Source organism: Pogona vitticeps, chromosome 3, assembly GCF_051106095.1.
Source record: "Pogona vitticeps strain Pit_001003342236 chromosome 3, PviZW2.1, whole genome shotgun sequence".
Lineage (NCBI taxonomy): Eukaryota > Metazoa > Chordata > Lepidosauria > Squamata > Agamidae > Pogona > Pogona vitticeps.
The window spans coordinates 147,237,817-147,261,918 of NC_135785.1; the positions used below are offsets into that span (position 1 = coordinate 147,237,817).

Sequence of the window (24,102 nt, forward strand, 5' to 3'; positions counted from 1 at the left end):
AATAAACAGAAAACAAAACAACACAAACACACACACACCCAAAATTTTGTGGCACCTTAAAGACCTATTGCTATATTTTAATGTGGGCTTTTGTGGAATATCAGCCATATGAGTGAGAACTTAACTAACTCAAGCTGCACTGATTTCAGTGGGTCTACACTAATCATCCATGACTAGGAGTGCCTCCGGCTCAATGACCCTAATGCTGCTGAAGTCAAGGGTGGCACACAGCAGCCTGAGAAGGAGACGTATTCTCATCTACCTCAAATATAAGCTGTGTGGGCATATTAGTGCTGACATTATGGTTGCAAATGTGCATGTAGATGCACTGCTGTATTCCTATTGGCTGAAACGTTCTACTCCTGAATCATACAGAATTCTCTTGCTAGATGATGATGTTGGATTTTACATCTTATCTTCTCACTTGAACATTCTAAGTTTGGAATTAGCAGGTGAGAGAAATGCATGACTGATAGTCCTCTCATTGGCCCTTGAGACTGGACGATGCGCTCTCATGAAAAATACTGCATTTCTTACAAAGAAAATAACTGAGCCTTACAGTCCCATTTTGGGACTTAAATAACTACAAATCCTTTGGTTATAAAATGCGTTCAGGGTGATTGTAGAACTTTTCAGCTTCTCTCTCCATACCATATTGTGTAACATCCACTTGATCAGCAGTTCTGAAGGACTCAGAAATTAGCCATTTTAGATTTTGGTGGTCTGATAAAGGCATTACCTAAGAATGTATTTTGGGCTAGGGGATTAAATAAAAATAGCTAAAAAGAAATTCTTTGAATTTCCAAAAGGCGGAAAGGGGGAAAGTGAGGTGGCCTCAGACTGCATGACTGTCCTTGAGAAGGGTTATAAATCTCAAATTACTAGCTGAGGAGGGGCTTGAAACCATTCCCTTCCCCCTCCATAGGGGGAAGACTGCACCCATTTCCAACTAAGAAGCTAATGTAGCCTCAACATCGACCATGTGGCTTTGGAACATAAATGACAGCATACAATTTTGGAGCTACCTACAAATATTTGATGCATAGCCTTGAAGAAGATGATTTATCATTGAAAGCTCACTGTTTGCTTTTTGTTTTGTTTTATATTCTTAATGGTCGATTAAAGGTATCACCTCTTCCTGCATTTGTATTGTTTCTATGACCATGCATCCTTTTCCTGATCTTTTCTACGTCTGACAGGTTCATTTTTTTCATTTTGGATGTCATAAATAATTTTGGAGTAATCTTCAACAGATATACTTGAATAGGATTCCTCTAGAGTAAGTGCCTTGTAGTGTCTCCCCCTGTTTGTTTGTTTGTTTTTGGTCTGAGGGAGAATAAAAGGATATACTGTGCTTGATGTCTCTGATTATCAAAACACCAGTAAATATTTTTAATGTAGTTATAAAACATTTTGGTTGTTGTCCTGGCTTGGATGAAACGTGAATTCTTTAATGGAGCTTTAGTGAGTGAAGATACATTATGCATATGGACACTTAACAACAATAAGTACCTATTAAATTATGACTGAAGCTGTAAAAATGAGTTTATTGTAAAGTTAATTAGGAGTTGGAATGATTGCACTTTAATGTGAGTGGCACAGCATCACTTATTTCAGTTGTAGGCATTTTCCATTTTCTCACTGACAGAAACCGATCTAGCTGTTGAAAAGCTGCTTTTGCCATTTCATCCTGAAGAGCAATAGCTTATATAACTGGTGAAAGGTATATCAAATAGTGCCTTACATTTGCAGTACGACCCACTTGCCATTAGACCGTGGAGAAGGCAAGAGTGGAACTCAGAAAGGCAACTTTTCCCTCTCACAGAATCCTACTGTCAGTATAGCCTGTGAGAGTTATTTCCAGGGGTAATGGTTCACAAAATAACATTCTGCGATGCTCTGAGGCAGAGGGACAAGTTGACCCACTGCCTGCTGCTGCCCTTGTCACAGAGCTCTTTGCTTATGAATTAAGGAGCCTGTTAAGTTCTGCTTTGGTGGTGGAGGTAGATGGGAGAGGGGCTGGGCTGATGTTAGCTGGATGTATCTGAGGTGGTGACAATGTCTTTGATAACACTTAATATGTACAGTATCAGCAAATTCCACAAAGCATGCCCAGGGCAAAAGAAGACCTTCCGCTTTCAATGTTTATCTGTGATACTGTGTGCTACAATGGGAACAAGGATTCACATCTCTTTCAAAATAAGGCAGTGAGGTTATACATGATCGATACTCAACACACATTCCAGTAGTGTAAGATTTGGATGTATATGATATTTATGCCTGTCACTCATGATCCAGGAAGTGAAGAGCTTTTCCTCAGCTGAAATGAGGCCTCTCTCCATACTCTAGCCTTATGTGTGTTGCCAGAGGGGCTATTCTCACATGCTTTCAGTTCAGGGCTCAGTAGGACTACAGGGTTTTAGAAAGAGCGCTGATTAAGCAGGCATACAGGCTATAATTGTCCAGTATTTCTACTTGTTAAAAGCATTCATATTATGCAACAATAATTGCTCAAACCATATTAGCAAATTATGATATTGCTATAATGGCTCTGTATAGCTGTGTAGTGAAATATTACTACAAAGGATGTGCAAATACCATTCAATCTGATTTGTAGTCACATATTTGCCGTACAGATTGGGACCGACCCATCCGGAGCTGTCTTGGAGATGATTTGAACTGATTCATTTTTGGGTTTCTGAAAATATTCGTATATGTTTATGTGTTTCTGGATCAGGAGTAGGGGGGACCTGAAAGTGTAGTTATGTATGAATATCCCTGTTTTGACTTACTACACTACTACAACCCAAACTGAAGAGAGGAATGAGATGAGATAAATGGATCATAACATTCTAGTTTAACAACATTTTGGCACTGAATGGAAGAGAAAAACTTGGTTTCCCAAGGGAAAATGAAGTGGCAAATGCTACACATGACACACAGAATTTTTGTTGTGATAGTGGCTTCCAAAAGAGAGCATTTGCCACTGTGTGTTTTCATAGGAAAATATCTCATGAGCAGGAAAATTCATTCATGTCATTTTGCCCCATATCCACATTCAATCAGCACTTCAATTCCTAGGCTGAAGATGACCATGGTGGCTAATGTGCCTACCATTTTCAGGGTTGCCGATGCCTGCCAGAGAGATATTAAAGATAAGGAATTTCTCATAAAAAATATGTGGCTGCAGTTGTTCCACACTACACATTTGAATGCAAAGGATTTTAACTCCACAGCTAAGCATGCAAATCTGTCAATTTTGATTTCTCTGACATTTAAATTATTAAAATCTCAATTTCGAGCCAATGCAGTTAGGAATACATGTGTGAAATTTATTAAATTCTTTTGAAAATAAACTGCAATAAACATCTCACTGAGCCCTACTTATAGCAGCACATATTTTGATTTGACAATGTCACACAAATGCTATGAGGGTCAACGTTCAAAATAAATATTTCCTCATTTTATTGTCAGCCATGAGTGCTGTACCATAAATATTACTTACTAGCCTGTCCAAGCTTGTACCAGCGGCTGTTGTTGGTCTTTCCTCAGGGTGATAGGGACGAAAACGGACATTGAAGTTATCAGGAATGGAACGGGAAGATCTTAAACCTGGAGCTGGTTTAGGCTGTCCACATCCTTGAAAGACCTGCAAGAACCATGTTACACAGAAGGTTTGCTCACAGTAGAATCTAGCAATAACATAGTCCTGCCTGTCAAACAAATAATACATTCGGTAACCTGGAGAAAGTAATCTGTCAGCAATGTTACCATCAGCACGTACTAAGTAGACTTTTGGATACTGGTTTGCTCATAGCTTGTTAGTGGATTTATTGGTCCAAGATTATCCACCAAACTATATAAACTAAGTAGGATGACCAAGCAGTGTCACGTATAACAAAACCATACTTCTCTGTCAATTGTTCCACAATGGGTTTTACTTCACAGATACTTGACAGATGCCATGGGAAAGACTGAATGAAGAATACTTGAGTGTTCTTTTTTTCTTTCAATAATGCTGACTCTGGATTGAACATGGATGGGTTCTTCACCCCTAAAATTCAGGGGGCACTCCCCATTGCTGGCCAGAAACTATTGAGCAACACTTTCGGCTTTTGTCAAATTATTTAGCATGTTAAAAATATCCTCAGCATGTCCTTGATATGGCTTACCTTACAGTAAGTACCAAACCTTCACTTATCCACTTATCCTCCTTTCAAGTCTGAAGAATTTCTCTGGGCTTTGTTTTACTGTGATAGTCTGTGGTTTCTTCCAAAGATTCTGCTTAAAAATGTTCACTCAAATCTCACTCTAGGCTCTCACAGCTCTGAAATTGTTGCCATCAAATAATGTCTTTGCTCATCAACTGCTCATCTAGGAGAAGGAAAACTCTGATTTCAAACCTCCACTGCCTTGTGGCTATATCCATTGATGGAAAAGGCTTCAGGAGATAACCTCGAGGCAAAATCTGGAGCCGGAGTCCCGTAGACAGTTCGTGTTGTTCTGCCAACTCCTGCAATGTCGCTGGAACCAGTTGTATTGGCTCTTGCCTCTCCATTGGACTATTTCAGTGACGTGGAGAGGGGGGATTTGCTGCTTGGGTAACAGCCTATCCTCCATATTATTCTACCCAGGCTTCGTGCTCTGGAGAGGACACTCCAGCTTTGCATACAGTGTTGAAATAACATAGGAACTAGCAGTTACTGGTTATACATTTTGCTCGATTGGCGTAGAGCATGATGCCAGGGGCTACTTCTGATGGTGGGAGAGCCGAAAAGCAGATCAATAACACTGCACCATGCAACAATCAGAAGAAAACATCTGCCCTAAAGTTGGGCACCTGGAATGTTCGGACAATGACCCCTGGCTTTTCTGACAACCTGCAGGAAATAGACGACGTGCGCAAGACAGCTGTCATCGACAATGAACTGAGTAGACTGCGGATGGACATTGTTGCCCTGCAAGAGACGAGATTGACAGACATGGGATCTGTCAAAGAAAAAAACTTCTCATTCTTCTGGCAGGGAAAACCATTGAACGAGACCAGGGAATATGGTGTTGGCTTTGCGGTGAGAAATACTCTGCTGAGATCCATTGTTCCACCTACTGTGGGGAGTGAAAGAATCCTGTCTCTGCAGCTCCACTCATCAGCGGGACTGGTCACCCTCATCAGTGCATATGCACCAACACTGTCATCCACAACAGAAGTTAAAGACAAATTCTATGACGATTTGGCAGCTACTATCAAAAAAGTCCCTGAGAGAGAGCCGCTGTTCATTCTCGGAGACTTTAACGCTAGAGTTGGTGCTAATCACAACTCTTGGCCCAACTGTCTAGGCCGTTTTGGCATTGGGAAGATGAATGAATATGGGCAACGCTTGCTGGAGTTTTGCTGTTATTATGGTCTTTGTGTCACCAACACGTTCTTTAATACAAAGCCTCAACACAAAGTTTCCTGGAGACATCCAAGATCGAAGCATTGGCATCAGCTTGATTTGATCCTCACTAGACGTTCTGGCCTATCTAGTATTATGATCACACGCAGTTACCAGAGTGCTGATTGTGATACTGATCACTCCCTGGTGTGTAGCAGAATAAAACTGCGAACAGATTGTATTACACTAAAAAGGAAGGAAGACCACGTATAGACATCAACAAGATTCGCAATCAAAGAAAAGTGGAGGAATTTGCCCAAGCGCTTCAGGAAACCCTTCCAGGCCTGGCTGATGCGAATGCACCTGAACGATGGGAACACTTCAAGAACGCTGTTTATAACACTGCCTTGTCCACATTTGGCAAGAAGACTAAAAAGACAGCTGACTGGTTCGAAGCCCATTTGGAGGAGCTGATTCCAGCCATCGAGGATAAGAGGAGAGCTCTAGCAGCATACAAAGCCTGCCCTAGTGAGTACAACTTGCAGGCTCTTAGAGCTGCTCGTAGCCAAGTCCAACAGACTGCCAGGAGATGTTCCAATGATTATTGGCTTCAGCTCTGCTCTCAGATACAGATAGCAGCGGAGACAGGTAACATCAAGGGAATGTATGACGGTATCAAGCAGGCACTAGGTCCAATACAGAAGAAATCTGCTCCCTTGAAGTCTACTACAGGCGTGATCATCCAGGACCGAGCACAGCAAATGGAACGCTGGGTGCAGCACTACTCTGAGCTATATTCTAAACAGAATGTAGTAACAGAAGAGGCACTAAATAACATTGAGTGCCTGCCTCTCTTGGAAAAGCTGGACAGTGAACCAACTTTAGCAGAAATAAAAGTGGCCTTCGATTCCCTTGCCTCTGGCAAGGCACCTGGAAAGGACAACATCCCCGTTGAAGTTTTGAAGTGCTGCAAAGAGATCATCACCACTGAGCTGTATGAAGTGTTTTGTCTTTGCTGGAGAGAAGATGGAGTACCACAGGACATGAAGGATGCAAACATCGTCACATTGTACAAGAACAAAGGAGACAGGGGCGACTGCAATAACTACCATGACATCTCTCTTATTAGCGTTGTAGGGAAGCTACTTGCCTGTGTTGTACTGAAGAGGCTCCAGGTACTTGCAGACAGAGTCTATCCAGAATCACAGTGTGGATTTTGAGCTAATAGATCCACCACTGACATGGTATTTTCCCTCAGACAGTTGGAGGAGAAATGCAAGGAACAACAACAGCCACTCTTGGTGGCCTTCATAGATCTCACAAAGGCCTTTGACTTGGTTAGCAGGGACGGACTTTTTAAAATGCTTCCCAAGATTGGATGTCCACCTCAACTCCTTAATATCATCAGGTCCTTTCATGAGGAAATGAAGGGCACTGTAGGTTTTGATGGCTCAACATCAGATCCCTTTGACATCCAAAGCGGAGTAAAACAAGGCTGTGTCCTTGCGCCAACCCTATTTGGGATCTTCTTTGCTGTCATGCTGAAGCAGGCCTTTGGAACTGCAACAGAAGGTGTCTATCTCCGGACTAGATCAGATGGAAAGCTCTTTAATCTCACTAGATTGAGAGCGAAGACCAAAGTCCAACTGAAATGCATGCGGGACTTCCTCTTTGCTGATGATGCAGCCATTGTTGCCCACTCTGCTGAAGACCTCCAACAAGTCATAAATCATTTTAGCAAGGCCTGCCAGGACTTTGGACTAACTATCAGCCTGAAGAAAACACAAGTCATGTGCCAGGGCGTGTACTCACCTCCCTCTGTTACTATCTCCATGCAAGAACTGGAGGTTGTTCATGAATTTGTGTACCTTGCCTCAACAATCTCTGTCACTCTCTCCCTAGATGCCGAGCTGGATAAATGCACTGGCAAAGCAGCTACCATGTTCTCTAGACTCACAAAGAGAGTATGGCTTAATAAGAAGTTGACGGCATACACCAAAATCCAGGTCTATAGAGCCTGTGTCCTGAGCACACTCCTATACTGCAGCGAGTCCTGGACCCTTTGTGCACGGCAGGAAAGGAAGCTGAACACCTTCCATATGCGTTGTCTCCGACGCATCTTTGGTATCACCTGGCAGGACAAAGTTCCAAATAGAGTAGTCCTAGAACGAGCTGGAATTTTCAGCATGTATACAATATTGAAACAGCGCCATCTACGTTGGCTTGGGCACGTCGTGAGAATAGCTGATGGTCGGATTCCAAAAGATCTCCTGTATGGAGAATTAGTGCAGGGAAGCCGCCCCCGAGGGAGACCACAGCTACGTTACAAGGACATCTGCAAGCGGGATCTGAAGGCCTTAGGAATGGACCTCAACAGATGGGAAACCTTGACGTCTGAGCGTTCAGCCTGGAGGCAGGCGGTGCATCATGGCCTCTCCCAATTTGAAGAGACACTTGTCCAGCAGACCAAGGCAAAGAGGCAGTCCCGAAACAAGCAAAACCAGGGAGATGGACAGGGGACAGATTGGATTTGTCTTCAGTGTGGAAGGGATTGTCACTCTCGAATTGGCCTTCTCAGCCACACAAGACACTGTTCCAACACCTCCATACAGAGCACGATACCATAGTCTCTCGAGACTGAAGGATGCCTACACTCATCAACTGCTCACTTTTTAAATAATAAAAAAGGATATTTGCCTGAAGGAAAGGCATTTGAAGTAAAACTGGAATATCAGAGAAGGATGGCTTTGCTCTACAATGGTTCCCAACCTTGGATCCCCAGATGGACTATAACTCCCACAAATCCTGGCCAGCACAGCTAGTGATGAAGGCTTATGGGAGTTGTAGTCCAAGAACATATGGGGACCAAGCATCAGGAACCACTGCTCTAATATAACAACACAGGGCAGAAACATGACTCTTAAAGACAGTTCATTGACTTTTTAATACAAATTATTGGACTTGTCTACTAGAGATGGACATGGATTAAAAAACAAATTGCAAAATTAATAAAAAATGGCTAATTTGTCAATTCATATTCATTAGAAGTGATGCCCACAACAAATACAAATCAAAGAATTTTTAGAGATTCTCAATTTGTCATTCATTGGGCTGTATAATGTCCTCCCCCCAGGCACCTAGAGACACCGAAATAACAGGTAAGCTTCCCTGGATTCTCCTCTACAGTCCCTCGTTTGGTGGAGACTGGGTTTTCCCTAAGCCAGCTGCAAAAGGGCACTTTCCTGAGGGGACCCACTTTTGTGGTTGTATAACTCAGATATCCAAAACCTAATATTCGCAGGGCTTCTAGAGGAGAGTCAGGAGAAGCTTCTATGCGATTCTGGTGTCTCTAGTGCCGGGGGAGGGGACACTTTATAGAGTTTTAAAATCAAGATGAGTTGACAAATTAATTAATCAGAAAAAAATATAAATTCATCAGTCATGAACTTGGATGAATTACAAATCATGACTAATCACCTTTCCCCCCAATTTTAGCCCATCTTTACTGACTATTCCTCAGGGCTTGAGTGGTAAGCACAACATTTCCCAATTTTTCTTCTTTTGGAAGAGTGTGGCCGGCTTACTTAATTGAAAATAATGCAGTGGGAGCCAGTCAAACTGGTGATAGTCAATCTCCTATTTTTATGCTGCCACTGGTATTTTCTAAATAGGTATTTGCATCCATAATCATACACATACACAGTAAATGCAGAGATTAGCAAACAGTGTGTATTTTCCCTTCAAGTCCCTGATGATGTGTGAAAGAATTATAGTCTTTAATTTTAGAGGTTAATACTGGCCATCCTCACAGCTTGGCTTTCAGTCAATAATGTGTATGCTGTGTTTCTGTAACTGGGCTTCCCTCTTAGGAACTATGATAAAATTTAAGTGCCAGAGAACAGGCCTTGTTCTCACAATTGAAAAGAAGGATATCTGTTCCTACTCTCTCTGCCCCTCTCTGCTTGAAGTATCTAGCAGTGACTCTAACAGAGTTTGCAAGTTATGTGACATATTTTGAGAGTGATTTTACTAGTGCCACTTCCTAGTGAGTTTCCATGGTCAAATGTGGATATGAACCCAGGTTTCCTGAGTCTATCACTATCCAGTAAGCACACTGGCTTTTAAGTGTTGGCTTAGCATTCAGCAGTTAATTCACTGTGTAGGTGGACTGACAGTAAGATACTAGCCAAATAAATATATAGCAGGATTGCCGTATCTATAAGATCAATATCTGTGGTTTCACTTATCTGCTGCCTGAAAATATTAAACAAAAAACTCCAGAAACATGCATTGCCAAGGTGTATTACCAGAACCGGCCAATAGAGGGAACCAGAGACTATGATATATATAGCATTTATGTTCCTACACTTTTCAGCATCTATGGGGAGGCTTGGAACCAATCCCCCATGGAAACTACAGATTTTGGTAGAGATTTGGGTAAATCCTTGGATTCCCACCTACCCGCACTATCCAAAATCTAATCTGTACAGCTGTTCCCAGCCTGCAAGTAACTATGTTGTATCTACCTGGCATGTAGCTGTTAAAGATGAAGCCCATCAGATTAACAGGTCGCAACCCTTACTCAACATAACAAACATGGCTTAACGCAGAGCGATTCAGTAATAGTCTTCTATGACCTATTCAAAGTCCTCTGTCATGATGAGTAAATCTGTCAGTTTCATTTTTCCCCAATTCATGTTTTTTTCTAAAATCTCAAGGTTTTTTACAACTTGTTTATGAAGACACTTGTGATTTTGACCATTTCTTCTGAAATGAAGATAAAGAACAAAATGCCCACTAATCACTGCTTGCTGTCATTCAACATTTTTTTGGGGAAAAACCCCATTAACTATGGTTCCCCAAATCCCACAGCCAGGATAGCCAACATGTGGGATTTGGGAAGCTACAGTCCATAAAAATACCTTTTCCAAACATTGATAACTACCAACAGAGTGGAAGAGTATCTGTGCTTGATTTTGCAGGCGAAGCAGCATTTCTGACAAACCAACAGAGAATGGCACAATTTTGCAACTATTATTTATTATTATTTATTATTTATTTAATTTATATGCCGCCCACACTACCCAAAGGTCTCTGGGCGGAGATATTTAATACCAAATGTGTTCTTAATACCTTTGCTGTGACATGTGCACTGTTTTCTTGCATGTTCATGATGGCTTCAGATATCTTGACATCGATAGGATCCATTACTAATTCGATGTTGAATGGCCCCTCTAATCGGTCTGCTACTAAAAGCATAGCATCTGTAAAAAGACAGAGAAGCCAAAACTCAGATAGCAACGAACTATGGTCCTTCATATGGTACATTACAATGCATCCTTAGACAATTCTGCATCAGAATCTTTTCTTTGCCTCACTGAGAGACAATGGAAATCAGGAGCATCTCCAGTGTAGGCAAGGGGAGAGAGGGAATACAATAGGCTTCCAGCAAATGCACAATTACCAGTTACCAGAAGATGGAGTCCTCGTATGTCTTTATTTATTGTTTTCCTGCCTGCTAGGGCTTCCAAAGCAATGTACAACAGATAAAATTATTATTTAACAGCACATTAAAAAGAGTTTTAAAGAACAAATTTCTGAAGCCAATTCTTTTTAAAACACATTCCTTAAAACAGGTGGAAAACACTTCCAAGAGCCAATTTTAAAAACATTTGGAAAGGCTAAGAGTCATGTGGAACAATACGGTCTTGGCTATCAACAAGGATGGAGCTCTGTTCGGAACATGAGTCTTCCATGTGTACGTCACTGGAAGCGTGGATCTAGCTGGGCCTATTGTAAGTGAAGGCCACAGTCCAGCAGCAGAAGACATGCACTTTGTGGAAGAGATCATTCCTAGGTCCAAACCTAGGCATCTCCAAATATCTAGAGAAAAGATCTTTGCCAATTTGGTCAACATTTCTTCAACCTGGCATTTTCCAGATATATTGGATTAGGATTCCCATCATCCCCAGCCAGCATGCTTTGACAGAATTTGCAGAACAGCATGTGGGTGCTAGACTGGGGAAGAAAACTATAGCCAATATGGAACCAGACAAATTGCTGGTCTGCCTTGGTATGTTGCTGTTGTTGTTTAGTTGTTAAGTCGTGTATGACTCTTTGTGACCCCATGGACCAGAGCACGCCAGGCCCTCCTATCTTCCACTACCTCCTGGAGTTGGGTCAAATTCATGTTGGTAGCTTCAATGACACTGTCCAGCCATCTCGTCCTCTGTCGTCCCCTTCTCCTCTTGCCTTCACACTTATAAGGCAAGGCAAATGATCTTAGTGGAATGAGGTTTTTTCATTTGCTGTTAGTGTGGGGGCATACTTCCAAATGGGAAGCACTAAAGGGAGGTGCACAGTCAAGGATGTTAAACAACAACAATAACAATAACAGTAATGGTAACTACAGTGGCCCTACACTGCAGTGACTCTTTGCAGCATCCCCTGAGCAGTAGCACTTGTAATAGTAATATGGGAGAAGAGGAGTGTGAACCCACAGAACTGTTTTAAAGACAGAGGCTTACTGGGATCACGTGTGCTCCAGACCATAGGCTGCCCAGGCCTGATTTCTGGCATCCTGGGATGAAATATGGCGCACCCTGGTAACCAGTCTGCGCAGGCAGGCCCCTCTACATCTGTGTGCCTTCCTGCCTGTGCAGGTCATTTCAGTCATGTGTTTCTCTCCAATATACAATAACAACGTATGTAACTTGGGTGAGTGGGAGAGTGCTATGCAGATGGAAAATTGAAATATAGAAACAATTCATGTGGAATTACAGCAGGTAAACCTTTTTTATACATTATCAAGTCTGCAAAAACCAAAAGCTGGTTAAAACTTTCTTCACAAGAGTGGTCTTCTGTCATTGTTAGCTAAAAACAGGTGGAGAGGGAAGTGATAAAGAGTTTTAAAATGGCATTAATAATGGATACCAGATATGATTGCCTTATGCAGGAGAGACATGAAGCCCCTTTTATCTTGATACCTGAAACAGATAATTTGCTAGACAACAGTACATAGACTTATCCATCACAAAAATGAACGCTGATTGGAATGAACCCTTGGGGTATATTCTGGAGTTCTGCACAAGACGGTGAAAACTTTGATGTGATATACGGGATCTTATAATTAAAGCAGCTGTTCATTCTGACCCCAAGGACCCCATTTCCTTGCAATACAAACAGGAGATAAATATTGAATTCCTGCCACGATGTACAGGTACAAGCCATGTTTCATGCTCCATGAGGTTCACAAAATGCAGCTGGATACTGTCTGTTGGAAGAGATATTTTATGGCACTGCTGGGGTTCCACAAGCTCGTTTGTCTAATGACATGTCACCATACATCAAGGCATTGCATAATGTTCAATAATAAAAAAGATGGTGATGGGTCTGCTGCTTTATTTACAGTATACCCTTGACCCCCATCTAGCATCATCCAGAAGGAGATGGTATTTTGCACTATAACCTCCAAGCGCTTTCTGACAGTGTTTCTCTCCACCTCCATGTACATGAAAGGGATATTAGTTTCCTTCAAATACAGAATTCCTTTTCCTTTCTTGACAAGACTGACAACGGCCATCAGTTCTGTATTTAATGTCCTGGTAGCAAACCGGCCTTGAAAAACATTTTTGAAATGTATGCAAGCCTCAAGATTTGACTCAAGGTAGGGACACATGCCCAGCCTGAAAAGACAAAATGAAGCACAAGGAAAGAAACACAGATGCTGATTTGCATAAAATCTATCCATGCTAAATGTATTAATGTATATATATACACTGATAATAATTTGTATTTATATTATATTAATATAATACCCCTTCACGGATTGCTGCCTTGTCGTGGCGAAGGGGCTTGAGTAATTCAGAGAAGCTATGGGCTATGCCGTGCAGGAACACACAAGACGGACAGGTCATAGTGGAGAGATCTGACTAAACGTGATCCACCTGGAGCAGGAACTGGCAAGTCACTCCAGTATCTTTGCCAAGAAAACCCCATGAAACAAAAGGCTAAAAAATAGGACACTGGAAGATGAGCCCCTCAGGTCAGAAGGCATCCAACATGCTACTGAGGACAAGGACAAGTAGCTCCAGAGCTAATAAATTGGTTGGGCCAAAGTCGAAAGGATGCTCAGCTGTGGATGCACCTGGAAGTGAAAGGAAAGTCTGATGCTGCAAAAAAGAATACTGCATAGGAACCTGGAATGTAAGATCTATGAACCTTGGGAAGCTGGATGTGGTCAAACAGGAGATGGCAAGAATAAACTTTGACATCCTGGTTGTCACTGAACTAAAATGGACAGGAATGGGCGAATTCTATTCAGACAATTACCGTATCTACTATTGTGGGCAAGAATCTCATAGAAGAAATGGAGTAGCCCTCATAGTCAACAAAAGAGTGGGAAAAGCTGTACTGGGATACAATCTCAAAAAATGATAGAATGATTCCAGTACGAATCCAAGGCAGACCTTTCAACATCACAGTAATCCAAGTTTATGCACCAACCACCGATGCTGAAGAAGCTGAAATTGACCAATTCTATAAAGACCTACAACACCTTCTAGAACTGACACCAAAGAAAGATGTTCTCATTATAGGGACTGGAATGCTAAAGTAGGGAGACAAGAGATAAAAGGAACAACAGGTAAGTTCAAAACGAAGCAGGCAAAGGCTATAGAGTTTTGTCAATAGAACAAGCTGGTCATCACAAACACTCTTTTCCAACAACACAAGAGGCAACTACACATGGACATCACCAAATGGGCAATACTGAAATCAGATTGATTATATTCTCTCCAGCTAAAGATGGAGAAGCTCTATACAGTCAGCAAAAACAAGACCTGGAGCTGATTGTGGCTCTGATCATCAACTTCTTATAGCAACATTCAAGCTTAAACTGAAGAAAGTAAAAAACAAAAAACTGGGTTAGGTACAATCTAAACCAAATCCATTTTGAATACACAGTGGAAGTGAAGAACAGATTTAAGGAACTAAATTTAGTGGACAGAGTGCCTGGAGAACTATAGATGGAGGCTCATAACGTTGTACAGGAGGCAGCAACAAAACCATCCCAAAGAAAAGGAAATGCAAGAAAGCAAAGTGGCTGTCCAACGAGGCCTTACAAATAGCAGAGAAGGGAAACAAAATGCAAGGGAGAAAGGGAAAGTTACAGAAAACTGAATGCAGACTTCCAAAGAATAGCAAGGAGAGACCTTCTTAAATAGCAAGGAGGGGCTTCTTAAATGAACAGTGCAAAGAAATAAAAGAAAATAATAGAAAGGGAAAAACCAGAGATCTGTTCAAGAAAATTGGAGATATTAAAGGAATATTTTGTGCAAAGATGGACATGATAAAGGACAAAAATGGTAGGAAACTTACAGAAGCAGAATACATCAAGAAGAGATGGCAAGAATACATAGAGGAATTATATCAGAAAGATCTGGATGTCCTGGACAACCCAGATAGTGTGGTTGCTGACCTTGAGCCAGACATCTTGGAGAGTGAAGTCAAGTGGGCATTAGAAAGCATGGCTAACAACAAGCCCAGTAGAGGTGATGGCATTCCAGTTGAACTATTTAAAATCTTAAAAGATGATGCTGTTCAGGTGCTACACTCAATATGCCAGCAAATTTGGAAAATGCAGCAAAGGCCAGAGGATTGGGAAAGATCAGTCTACATCCCAGTCCCAAAGAAGGGCAGTGCCAAAGAATGCTCCAACTACAGTATAATTGCACTCATTTCACATGCTAGCAAGGTTATGCTCAAAATACTGCAAGGCAGGCTTCAGCAAGATGTGGACCAAGAACTCCCAGAGATACAAGCTGGATTTCGAAGGGGCAGAGGAACTAGAGACCAAATTGCCAACATGCACTGGATTATTGAGAAAGCTAGAGAGTTCCAGAAAAATGTATTCTTCTGCTTCATTGACTACGCAAAATCCTTTCACTGTGTGCACCATAGCAAACTATGGCAAGTTCTTAAAGAAATGGGAGTGCCTGACCACCTTATCCATCTCCTGAGAAATCTATATGTGGGACAGGAAGCAACAGTTAGAATTGGATATGGAACAAGTAACTGGTTCAAAATTGGAAAGGAGTATGATAAGGCTGTATATTGTCTCCCTGATTATTTAACTTATATGCAGAATACATCATGCAAAAGGCTGAACTGGAGGAATCCCAAACTGGAATTAAGATTGCCGGAAGGAATATCAACAACCTCCGATATGCAGATGATACCACTCTGATGGCAGAAAGTGAGGAGGAATTAAAGAACCTCTTAATGAGGGTGAAAAAAGAGAGCGCAAAAAATGGTCTGAAGCTCAACATCAAAAAAAAAAAAAAAAAAACCTAAGATCAGGGCCACTGTTCCCATCACCTCCTGGCAAATTGAAGGGGAAGATTTGGAGGCAGTGACAGAGTTTACCTTCTTGGGCTCCATATCACTGCAGATGGTGACAGCAGCCACAAAATTAAAAGACAAAACCCCATCTCACATTCATAAATACTCCACTCCCAAGCCAACTACACCAGAGCATAGAGTGCTGTCCTCTGAAGATGCTGGCCACAAAGACTGGTGATAGATTAGGAAAAACAACTTTCAGAACATGGCCAAAGAGCCCGAAAAACCCACAACAACCAGTTATCAGGGTGCTGATGGCGATACTGGTCACTCCCTGGTGTGTAGTAGAGTAGAACAGCAAATAAATATTTTTTTAACACAAAAAAGGAAGGAAGACCACATATTGACATCAGCAAGACTTGTGATCAGAGAAAAGTGGAGAAATTTGTCCAAGCACTTGAGGAAACTCTTCCAAGCCCAGCTGGTGCAAATGCACCTGAACGATGGGGACATTTCAAGAATGCTGTTTACTGTATAAGACCGCCTTGTCCACATTTGGCAAGAAGACCAAAAAGATGGCTGACTGGTTCAAAGCCCATTCAGGGGATGTTAGCCATTGAGGAAAAGAGGAGAGATCTAGCAGCATACAATGCTTGTCCTAGTGAGTACAACTTGCAGGTTCTTTGAGTTGCTCATAGCAAAGTCCAATAGACTGCCAGGAGATGTTCTAATGATTATTGGCACCTCTGCTCTCAGACAGAAATAGCAGTGGACACAGGTAACATCAAGGTAATGTATGACGGTATCAAGCAGACTTTAGGTCCAATACAAAAAATCTGCTCCTTTTAAGACTGCTACAGGCGTGATCATCCAAGACCGAGCACAGCAGATGGAACGCTGGGTGCAGCACTACTTTGAGCTATATTCTAGAGAGAATGTTGTAACTGAAGAGGCATTTAAAAACATAGAGTGCCTGCCTGTCTTGGAAGAATTGGACAGCGAACCAACTTTAGCAGAAATAAAAGCAGCCTTCGATTCCCTTGCCTCTGGCAAGGCACCTGGGAAGGATAGCTTCCCTGTTGAAGTGCTGAAGTGCTGTAAAGAGATCATCACCACTGAGCTGTATGAAATCTTTAGTCTTTGATTGAGGGAAGGTGGAGTATCACAGGACATGAAGGATGCAAATGTCATCACATTGTACAAGAACAAAGGTGACGGTGCGACTGCAATAACTACCGTGGCATCTCTCTTCTCAGCATTGTAGAGAAGCTGCTTGCCCATGTTGTGCTGAAAAGGCTCCAGGTGCTTGCAGACAGAGTCTATCCAGAATCACAGTGTGGATTTCGAGCTAATAGATCCATTACTGACATGGTATTTTCCCTCAGTCAGTTGCAGGAGAAATGTAGGGAATGACAACAGCCATTTGTTATGGCCTTCATAGATCTTACAAAGGCCTTTGATTTGGTTAGCAGGGATAGCCTTTTAAAATACTTCCCAAGATTGGATGTCCATCTCGACTCCTTAACATAATCAGGTTCTTTCATGAGGAAATGAAGGGCACTGGAGTTTTTGATGGCTCAACATCAGATCCCTTTGACATCCGAAGCAGAGTGAAACAGAGCTGTGCCATCACACAAAGTACGTTTGGGATATTTTTTGCTGTAATGTTGAAGCACACCTTTGGAACTGCAACAGAAGGTATCTATCTCTTTACTACATCAGATGGAAAGCTCTTAATCTCTCTAGATTGAAAGCGAAGACCAAACTCCATCTGAAATGCATGTGGGATTTCCTCTTCGCCGATGTTGCAGCTGTTGTTGCCCATTCTGTTGAAGACCTCCAAAAACTTATGAATCATTTTAGCAAGGCCTGTCAAGACTTTGGACTAACAATCACTCTGAAGAAAACACAAATCATGGGCCAGGGGGTGGACTGACCTCCCTCTATTACCATCTCCACACAAGAATTGGAGGTTGTTCATGATTTTGTGTACCTTGACTCAACAATCTCTGACACCCTCTCTCTAGACATTGAGCTGGATAAACGCATTGGCAAAACAGCTACCATGTTCTCTAGACTCACAAAGAGAGTATGGCTCAATAAGAAGCTGACGGCATATACCAAGATCCAGGTCTATAGAGCGTAGGTCCTGAGCACACTCCTGTACTGCAGTGAGTCCTGGACCCTTCATGCATGGCAGGAGAGAAAGCTGAACACGTTCCATATGCATTGCCCCCGACTCATTTTTTGTATCACCTTGCAGGACAAAATTCCAAATAGAGTAGTCCTAGAACAAGCTGGAATTTGTAGCATGTATACTTTAATGTATACATTACATTGCTGAAACAGAGATGCCTACGTTGTGAGAATGGCTGACAGTCGGATTCCAAAAGATATCCTGTATGGAGAATTAGTGCTGGGAAAGCGCCCCAGAGGGAAACCACAGGTGTGATACAAGGATATCTGCAAGTGGGATCTGAAAGCCTTAGGAATGGACCTCAACAGATGGGAAACGTTGACATCTGCACATTCAGCCTGGAGGCAGGCGGTGCATCATGGAGTCTCCTGTTTTGAAGAAACACTTGCCCAGCAGGCCAAGACAAAGAGGCAGTCCCGAAACCAGCAAAATCAGGGAGCTGGACAGGGGACAGTTTGTATTTGTCTTCAGTGTCGAAGGGATTGTCACTCTCAAATTGGCCTTCTCAGCCACACTAGATGCTGTTCCAAGACCTCTATTCAGAGCACATTACCATAGTCTCTCGAGACTGAAGGATGCCTACAACAACTGAATTGCCTGGAACAACTAAAACTGCTTAATGTTAGATCCCACTATAATTGTTTTAATGTTACTATTTGGATTATTCTCATGCTTGGAAATAAAAAAAATAAACAAACAATATTCTATTAAAAGTGTTTGTGCTCAAGACTGGATTTTCAATATTGCAAAAAGCTCAAAGATAGAACCCCCACCTTGTTAATGGGTAGATTCACAATGCAGAGAAATATTAAAGTTTTCCTCTCTTTACTATGATGTTCAGAATGTTATCACCTTAGTACAGAACAATTTTAAAAAAATCACAGGCCATTTTTCACTACTACGCCTCCCTGCCCTAAAATGTAGGTCTTATGAGTGGTAAATATCAGGATGGCATTTCTCCTCTTGAAAGAAAATGGTTGCATTCTTTGTCTTACACTGAGCAATGTGATGGGCACATGGCGAGGAATACTAATGGTGATCTGTAACTAGTGGTGAGTCACTGCTGTGATTTAAAGTGTTGCAGTTATGCTGGTGTGACAGGTCTCAAAGTCAACCTAGAGAATTGTTCATCGCAATTCAGTGGATAAGTTGTTACAGGATCAGATTTAGTTAAGCAACATGTAACAAAGGAACACAGCTGGGTTAATTGAGGCAGCTGTGGGACAACCAATTTGATTGGTTCATCCAAGAATAAAGCTAGCCAAGCTTACAGAGACAAACTGTTGGGTAGTTTGGATAGTTGGGTGGTTGGTTGGTTGTTGTGTTGCTGGTGATCGTGTTGCTGAGAGCTGTATTTACTGCATCGTTGGATGAAGACTTGCCATATTGCAAGGAGAAGATCCTGGAGGAAGACTATCTCCGTGGTGAGAGGAGAAGACTTCGTGGATGCTGGACTATTTACATTGGTAACAATCTTTGGTTACTGAAAACTGTAATTTACCATTGCTAACTGAAGAACTACTGTGTATGACCAGGACTGTATAAAGACCAAGAGAAGCTGTATTTACCCCTGTATATATGGACTTTATTGTAAATAATACTTTCAACACTACAACAGTGTCTGTTTGGTTTCATCTCTGGGCAGTTCACTTCACCATTACGCCCCCTGGCGTAGTCTGGTAACGCAGCACCTCTGTCAATTGGTTATGGGCCCAGACAGCGCACCAGACTGCATCCAGGTATAAATTTAAGAAGTTATTGAAGAAACTGCTGACCAGAGAGAGCCTAGTAGTGTGGCTACAGTCTGTGGTAAAAATGGCCAACGAAATGTCTATGGCTGGACTGTGCATAAAAAAGTTGAATGGGGAGAATTATGCAACTTGGCAGCAGAAGGTTCAGTTGCTACTACAAAAGGAAGCCTTGTGGGACATTGTAGAAAATCCCCCAGCAGTCCTAAATGAGAGGAAAAAGAAACTAAATGCAAAAGCTCTGGCTATTATTGGGTTAACTCTAGAAGACCGTCTTCTTATCCACCTGAGAGGCCAAAACTCAGCAAAGAAGGCATGGGAGAATTTAAGGAGACTCTTCGTAAGAGATAACGTTGGAAGCCAGATTCAAATTGCCAGAAAACTTTTTCGAACTAGACTGAAAGCTGGAGGGTGTATGCTTCAACATTTAGAGGTTATGAAGTCAATGTTGATGGATTTACGAGAAAAGAACATCACATTTACAGAAATACAAGAAGCATTTATTATCCTGTCTTCATTAGATGAGTCATATGATCAGCTGGTGACCAATTTAGAAATTCTTCCTCAAGCAGAGCTAACAGTAATTAATATAACGAGCAAACTGTTGGAAGAAGAACAAAAGAGAAAAGATAACAAACAGCTCCGAGACTCCAAACTCACTAATCACCGTGATAAGCTGAAAGAAAGTGAGGAGGAGGGGGACACAGCTGCAAGCATTCATTCTGGAAAACGCTGTTTTTCCTGTGGCTCAAGAAAACATCTGATGAAAGACTGTAAATTTAAGAAAGGAAAAGAAAAACAAACCAGACGCAAGAGAGAAACACTAAGCCTGACTGAGGAAATTTATAACTCTGAACAGGGGGAAGAGTGGATTGTCGACTCTGGAGCAACTGCCAGCATGTGTAAGAGTAAACAGCTAATATTTAACTACCAACCTGTATCCAACCAACAAGTATGCTTAGCAAATGGTGTTAGTGCTAAGGTACTGGGAAAAGGTAAAGTGAAATTGCCTTATATTGCTAGACCAATAGATGTTTTACATGTTCCAAATTTGAAGCATAATTTACTTTCTGTGAGTTCATTAGCAAAGAATGGGTTTGTTAGCACTTTCTATGAGGAGAAATGTGTAATAACTAGCAAGAACAATGAAAAATTGAATTGCTATGCTAGAAATAATTTATATAGACTAAACTGTACTAAGGCTAACAATGTCTATGAAAACAAATGTATACACAAAGATTGTATTCATTTATGGCATCAAAGACTAGGACATGCAAACTACAAAACATTGAGAAAAACAATTGAAAACTCAGTAGGAGTTAATTTAAAGCAATGCAATGAATATGTCAATTGTCAAGCTTGCCAATTAGCCAAGAGTAAGAAAGCTCCTATAATGAAACATAGTGATGTACAAGTGAAAAATATATTAGATTTGGTGTCAGTTGATGTAATTGGACCCAAAAGTGCATCATTAGGAGGAGCCAGATACATTCTCTCTATCCAAGACCAAAAGTCCAGGTTTGGATACTGCTATCTCATGAAAGATAAAAGTGCAGTACATGTAGAGTTTGAAAAATGGCTCAAATTTGTAGAGCGTAAAACAGGGAAAAAGGTTAAGGTGGTACAAACTGACAATGGAACAGAGTTTACAAATGCCAAATTTCAAGCAATATTAAAGAAAAATGGTATTACTCACAGGAGAGCCGCTCCCTATACACCTACTCAGAATGCCTTTATTGAAAGAAGGGGCCAAACTCTGCAGAATATGGCTGAGGCAATGATTAGGGGGAGTAATCTATCAGAGAAATATTGGGGGGAAGCTACACTTTGTGCGAATTTTTATATTAATATTCTTTGGCACAGTGGGATAAACAACATACCTTACACAGTTTGGACTGGGAGAAAACCAAATTTAAAATTTTTACATGTATTTGGATCTCCTGCATGGGTACACATCCCAAAAGAAATAAGGAGAAAGGGTGAGAAGAAAGCCAGGTTGATGTATTTCCTTGGATACCAACAAAATAGGAGAGCATTTAGGTTTGGGTTGCCAAATACCAACAAACTTGTAATAAGTAGCAGTGCTTCTTTTAATGAGCACAGTAACTGGGACAAAATATGTAAACCCCCAGAAACAATAATTAAATTGCATGAAAGGAATGAGAGTAGTGAAGATAGTGCAGATGAAAGTGACTCTCAAACAGAGCAAGAAATAAAAGGAGAGGTAGAACCTGAGGAAATGCAATCAGACAAAGAAATTCCATCCAACTCAGAAAGAAAGGAAACTCTCGAGGAGGACAGAGAATTACCTAGGAGGTCTAGCAGAGAGAGAAAAACTCCTGACAGGTACAAGCCTGAGACCTATTATTGTCTCAATGTGGCTGAACCAGAGACATATAATGACATATGTAATATGCCTGAGAAAGAACAAATAAAATGGAAAGAGGCAATGGAGAAGGAGTTAAATTCATTAAAACAACTGAAAGTTTATGAGGAAGTAAAACTACCTGAAAAATCAAAAGTAATTGGTTCCAGATGGGTATTTAAAAGGAAGGTGGATGCCAATGGTAATGTGAGGTATAGAGCAAGGTTAGTGGCAAAAGGGTATGCACAAACTTCAAACGACTATGATCAAGTTTTTGCACCGGCTCTAAGACCAGAGACATTGAGATTTGCTTTAACCTATGCAGCCAAGCATAATCTCATGACCAGGCATGTTGATATAGAAACAGCCTATTTATATGCTGACCTGAAACACACGATTTATATGGAAATTCCACCAGGTATTGAAAGGGAAGGTAAATGCTGGATATTAAAAAAAAGTCTATATGGTCTCAGACAAAGTGGCCATGAATGGAACCAACATTTAACTAAAACTTTAAAAGATAATGGTTTTGTGCAAGGAAAGGCTGACCCTTGTTTATTTATAAATGAGAGAACACAAGCTATAATGTTAGTATTTGTGGATGATTTAGCCATATTCACCAAAGATAAGAAAGAGGCTGAAGTAACAATCCAAATGTTAAAGAAACACTACAAATTGAGAGATTTGGGAGAAATAAGTAACTACTTGGGAGTAGAAATAGAAAGAAGTGAGAAAGGATTTAAAATAGCCCAAAAGAGCAAAATACTAAAACTCCTAAAACAGTATAAGATGGAGGATTGTAAAGGTGCAGCAACTCCTATGAACATAGAGTTCGAGAAAGAAGATATTAATGGCCCGGAATGTGATATTGATGTATATAGGTCACTGGTAGGCAGCTTACTATATTTGAGCAGATGGTCAAGGCCAGACATCTCTATAGCTGTAAACCTGCTATCTAGGAATGTGAGCAAGCCGAATGAAAGGCACATGCAATCAGCAAAAAGAGTACTTAGGTATTTAAAGGAGGCACAAAATAAAAAGCTAAATTTAGAACCAGTGGGAGAACTGTCTATTACTGCTTATGCCGATGCTAATTATGGTAGTGATTTAACAACCAGAAGATCAACATCAGGCATGACTGTGCATTTGGGAGGAAGTTTGATAAGCTGGAAGACAGCTAGACAGAAATTTATATCATTGTCTTCTGCCGAATCTGAGTATGCAGCATTATCTGAATTGTGTACAGATCTAGTTTTCTATAAACAATTAGCACAAGATCTGGGTGTGAATATAAAATCACAAATAAAGGTTTTTGAAGATAATCAAGCTGCCATACAGATGGCAAACTCACCAAATGTAAAAGGCAGATCTAAACACACAGATATCAGATACCAAAATGTAAAGCAAAGTATAGAGAATGGTTTAATTGAACTGGTATACTGTGGAACAGAAAATAATAAAGCTGATTGTTTAACAAAAGTATTGGGGCCAACTAAACATAACAAAGCATGTGAAATGTTGGGAATGATATAATGTATGTGAATGTAAAAAAAAAGAACTCTGTATATGTTCAAGGCAATGTACTATGTAAGATACATATGTTGCAGAATTGCTATAAACAATTGGAGGAGATTGACAGGTCTCAAAGTCAACCTAGAGAATTGTTCATCGCAATTCAGTGGATAAGTTGTTACAGGATCAGATTTAGTTAAGCAACATGTAACAAAGGAACACAGCTGGGTTAATTGAGGCAGCTGTGGGACAACCAATTTGATTGGTTCATCCAAGAATAAAGCTAGCCAAGCTTACAGAGACAAACTGTTGGGTAGTTTGGATAGTTGGGTAGTTTGGGTGGTTGGTTGGTTGTTGTGTTGCTGGTGATCGTGTTGCTGAGAGCTGTATTTACTGCATCGTTGGATGAAGACTTGCCATATTGCAAGGAGAAGATCCTGGAGGAAGACTATCTCCGTGGTGAGAGGAGAAGACTTCGTGGATGCTGGACTATTTACATTGGTAACAATCTTTGGTTACTGAAAACTGTAATTTACCATTGCTAACTGAAGAACTACTGTGTAT

General features: G+C 41.1%; 1 protein-coding gene across 2 annotated transcripts in view; it reads right to left on the reverse strand.

Moving 5' to 3' along the window:
• Positions 1-24,102, reverse strand: part of GPC6 (glypican 6) — a 999,214-nt gene that overhangs the window by 83,805 nt on the left and 891,307 nt on the right. For both annotated transcript variants that reach the window (XM_072994687.2, XM_072994686.2), the window contains exons 5-6: positions 10,509-10,639; positions 3,506-3,649 (exon numbers count right to left, since the gene is read on the reverse strand). In XM_072994687.2, the coding sequence (XP_072850788.2) occupies positions 3,506-3,649; positions 10,509-10,639 (275 nt within the window). The remainder of the gene's footprint in view (positions 1-3,505; positions 3,650-10,508; positions 10,640-24,102) is intronic.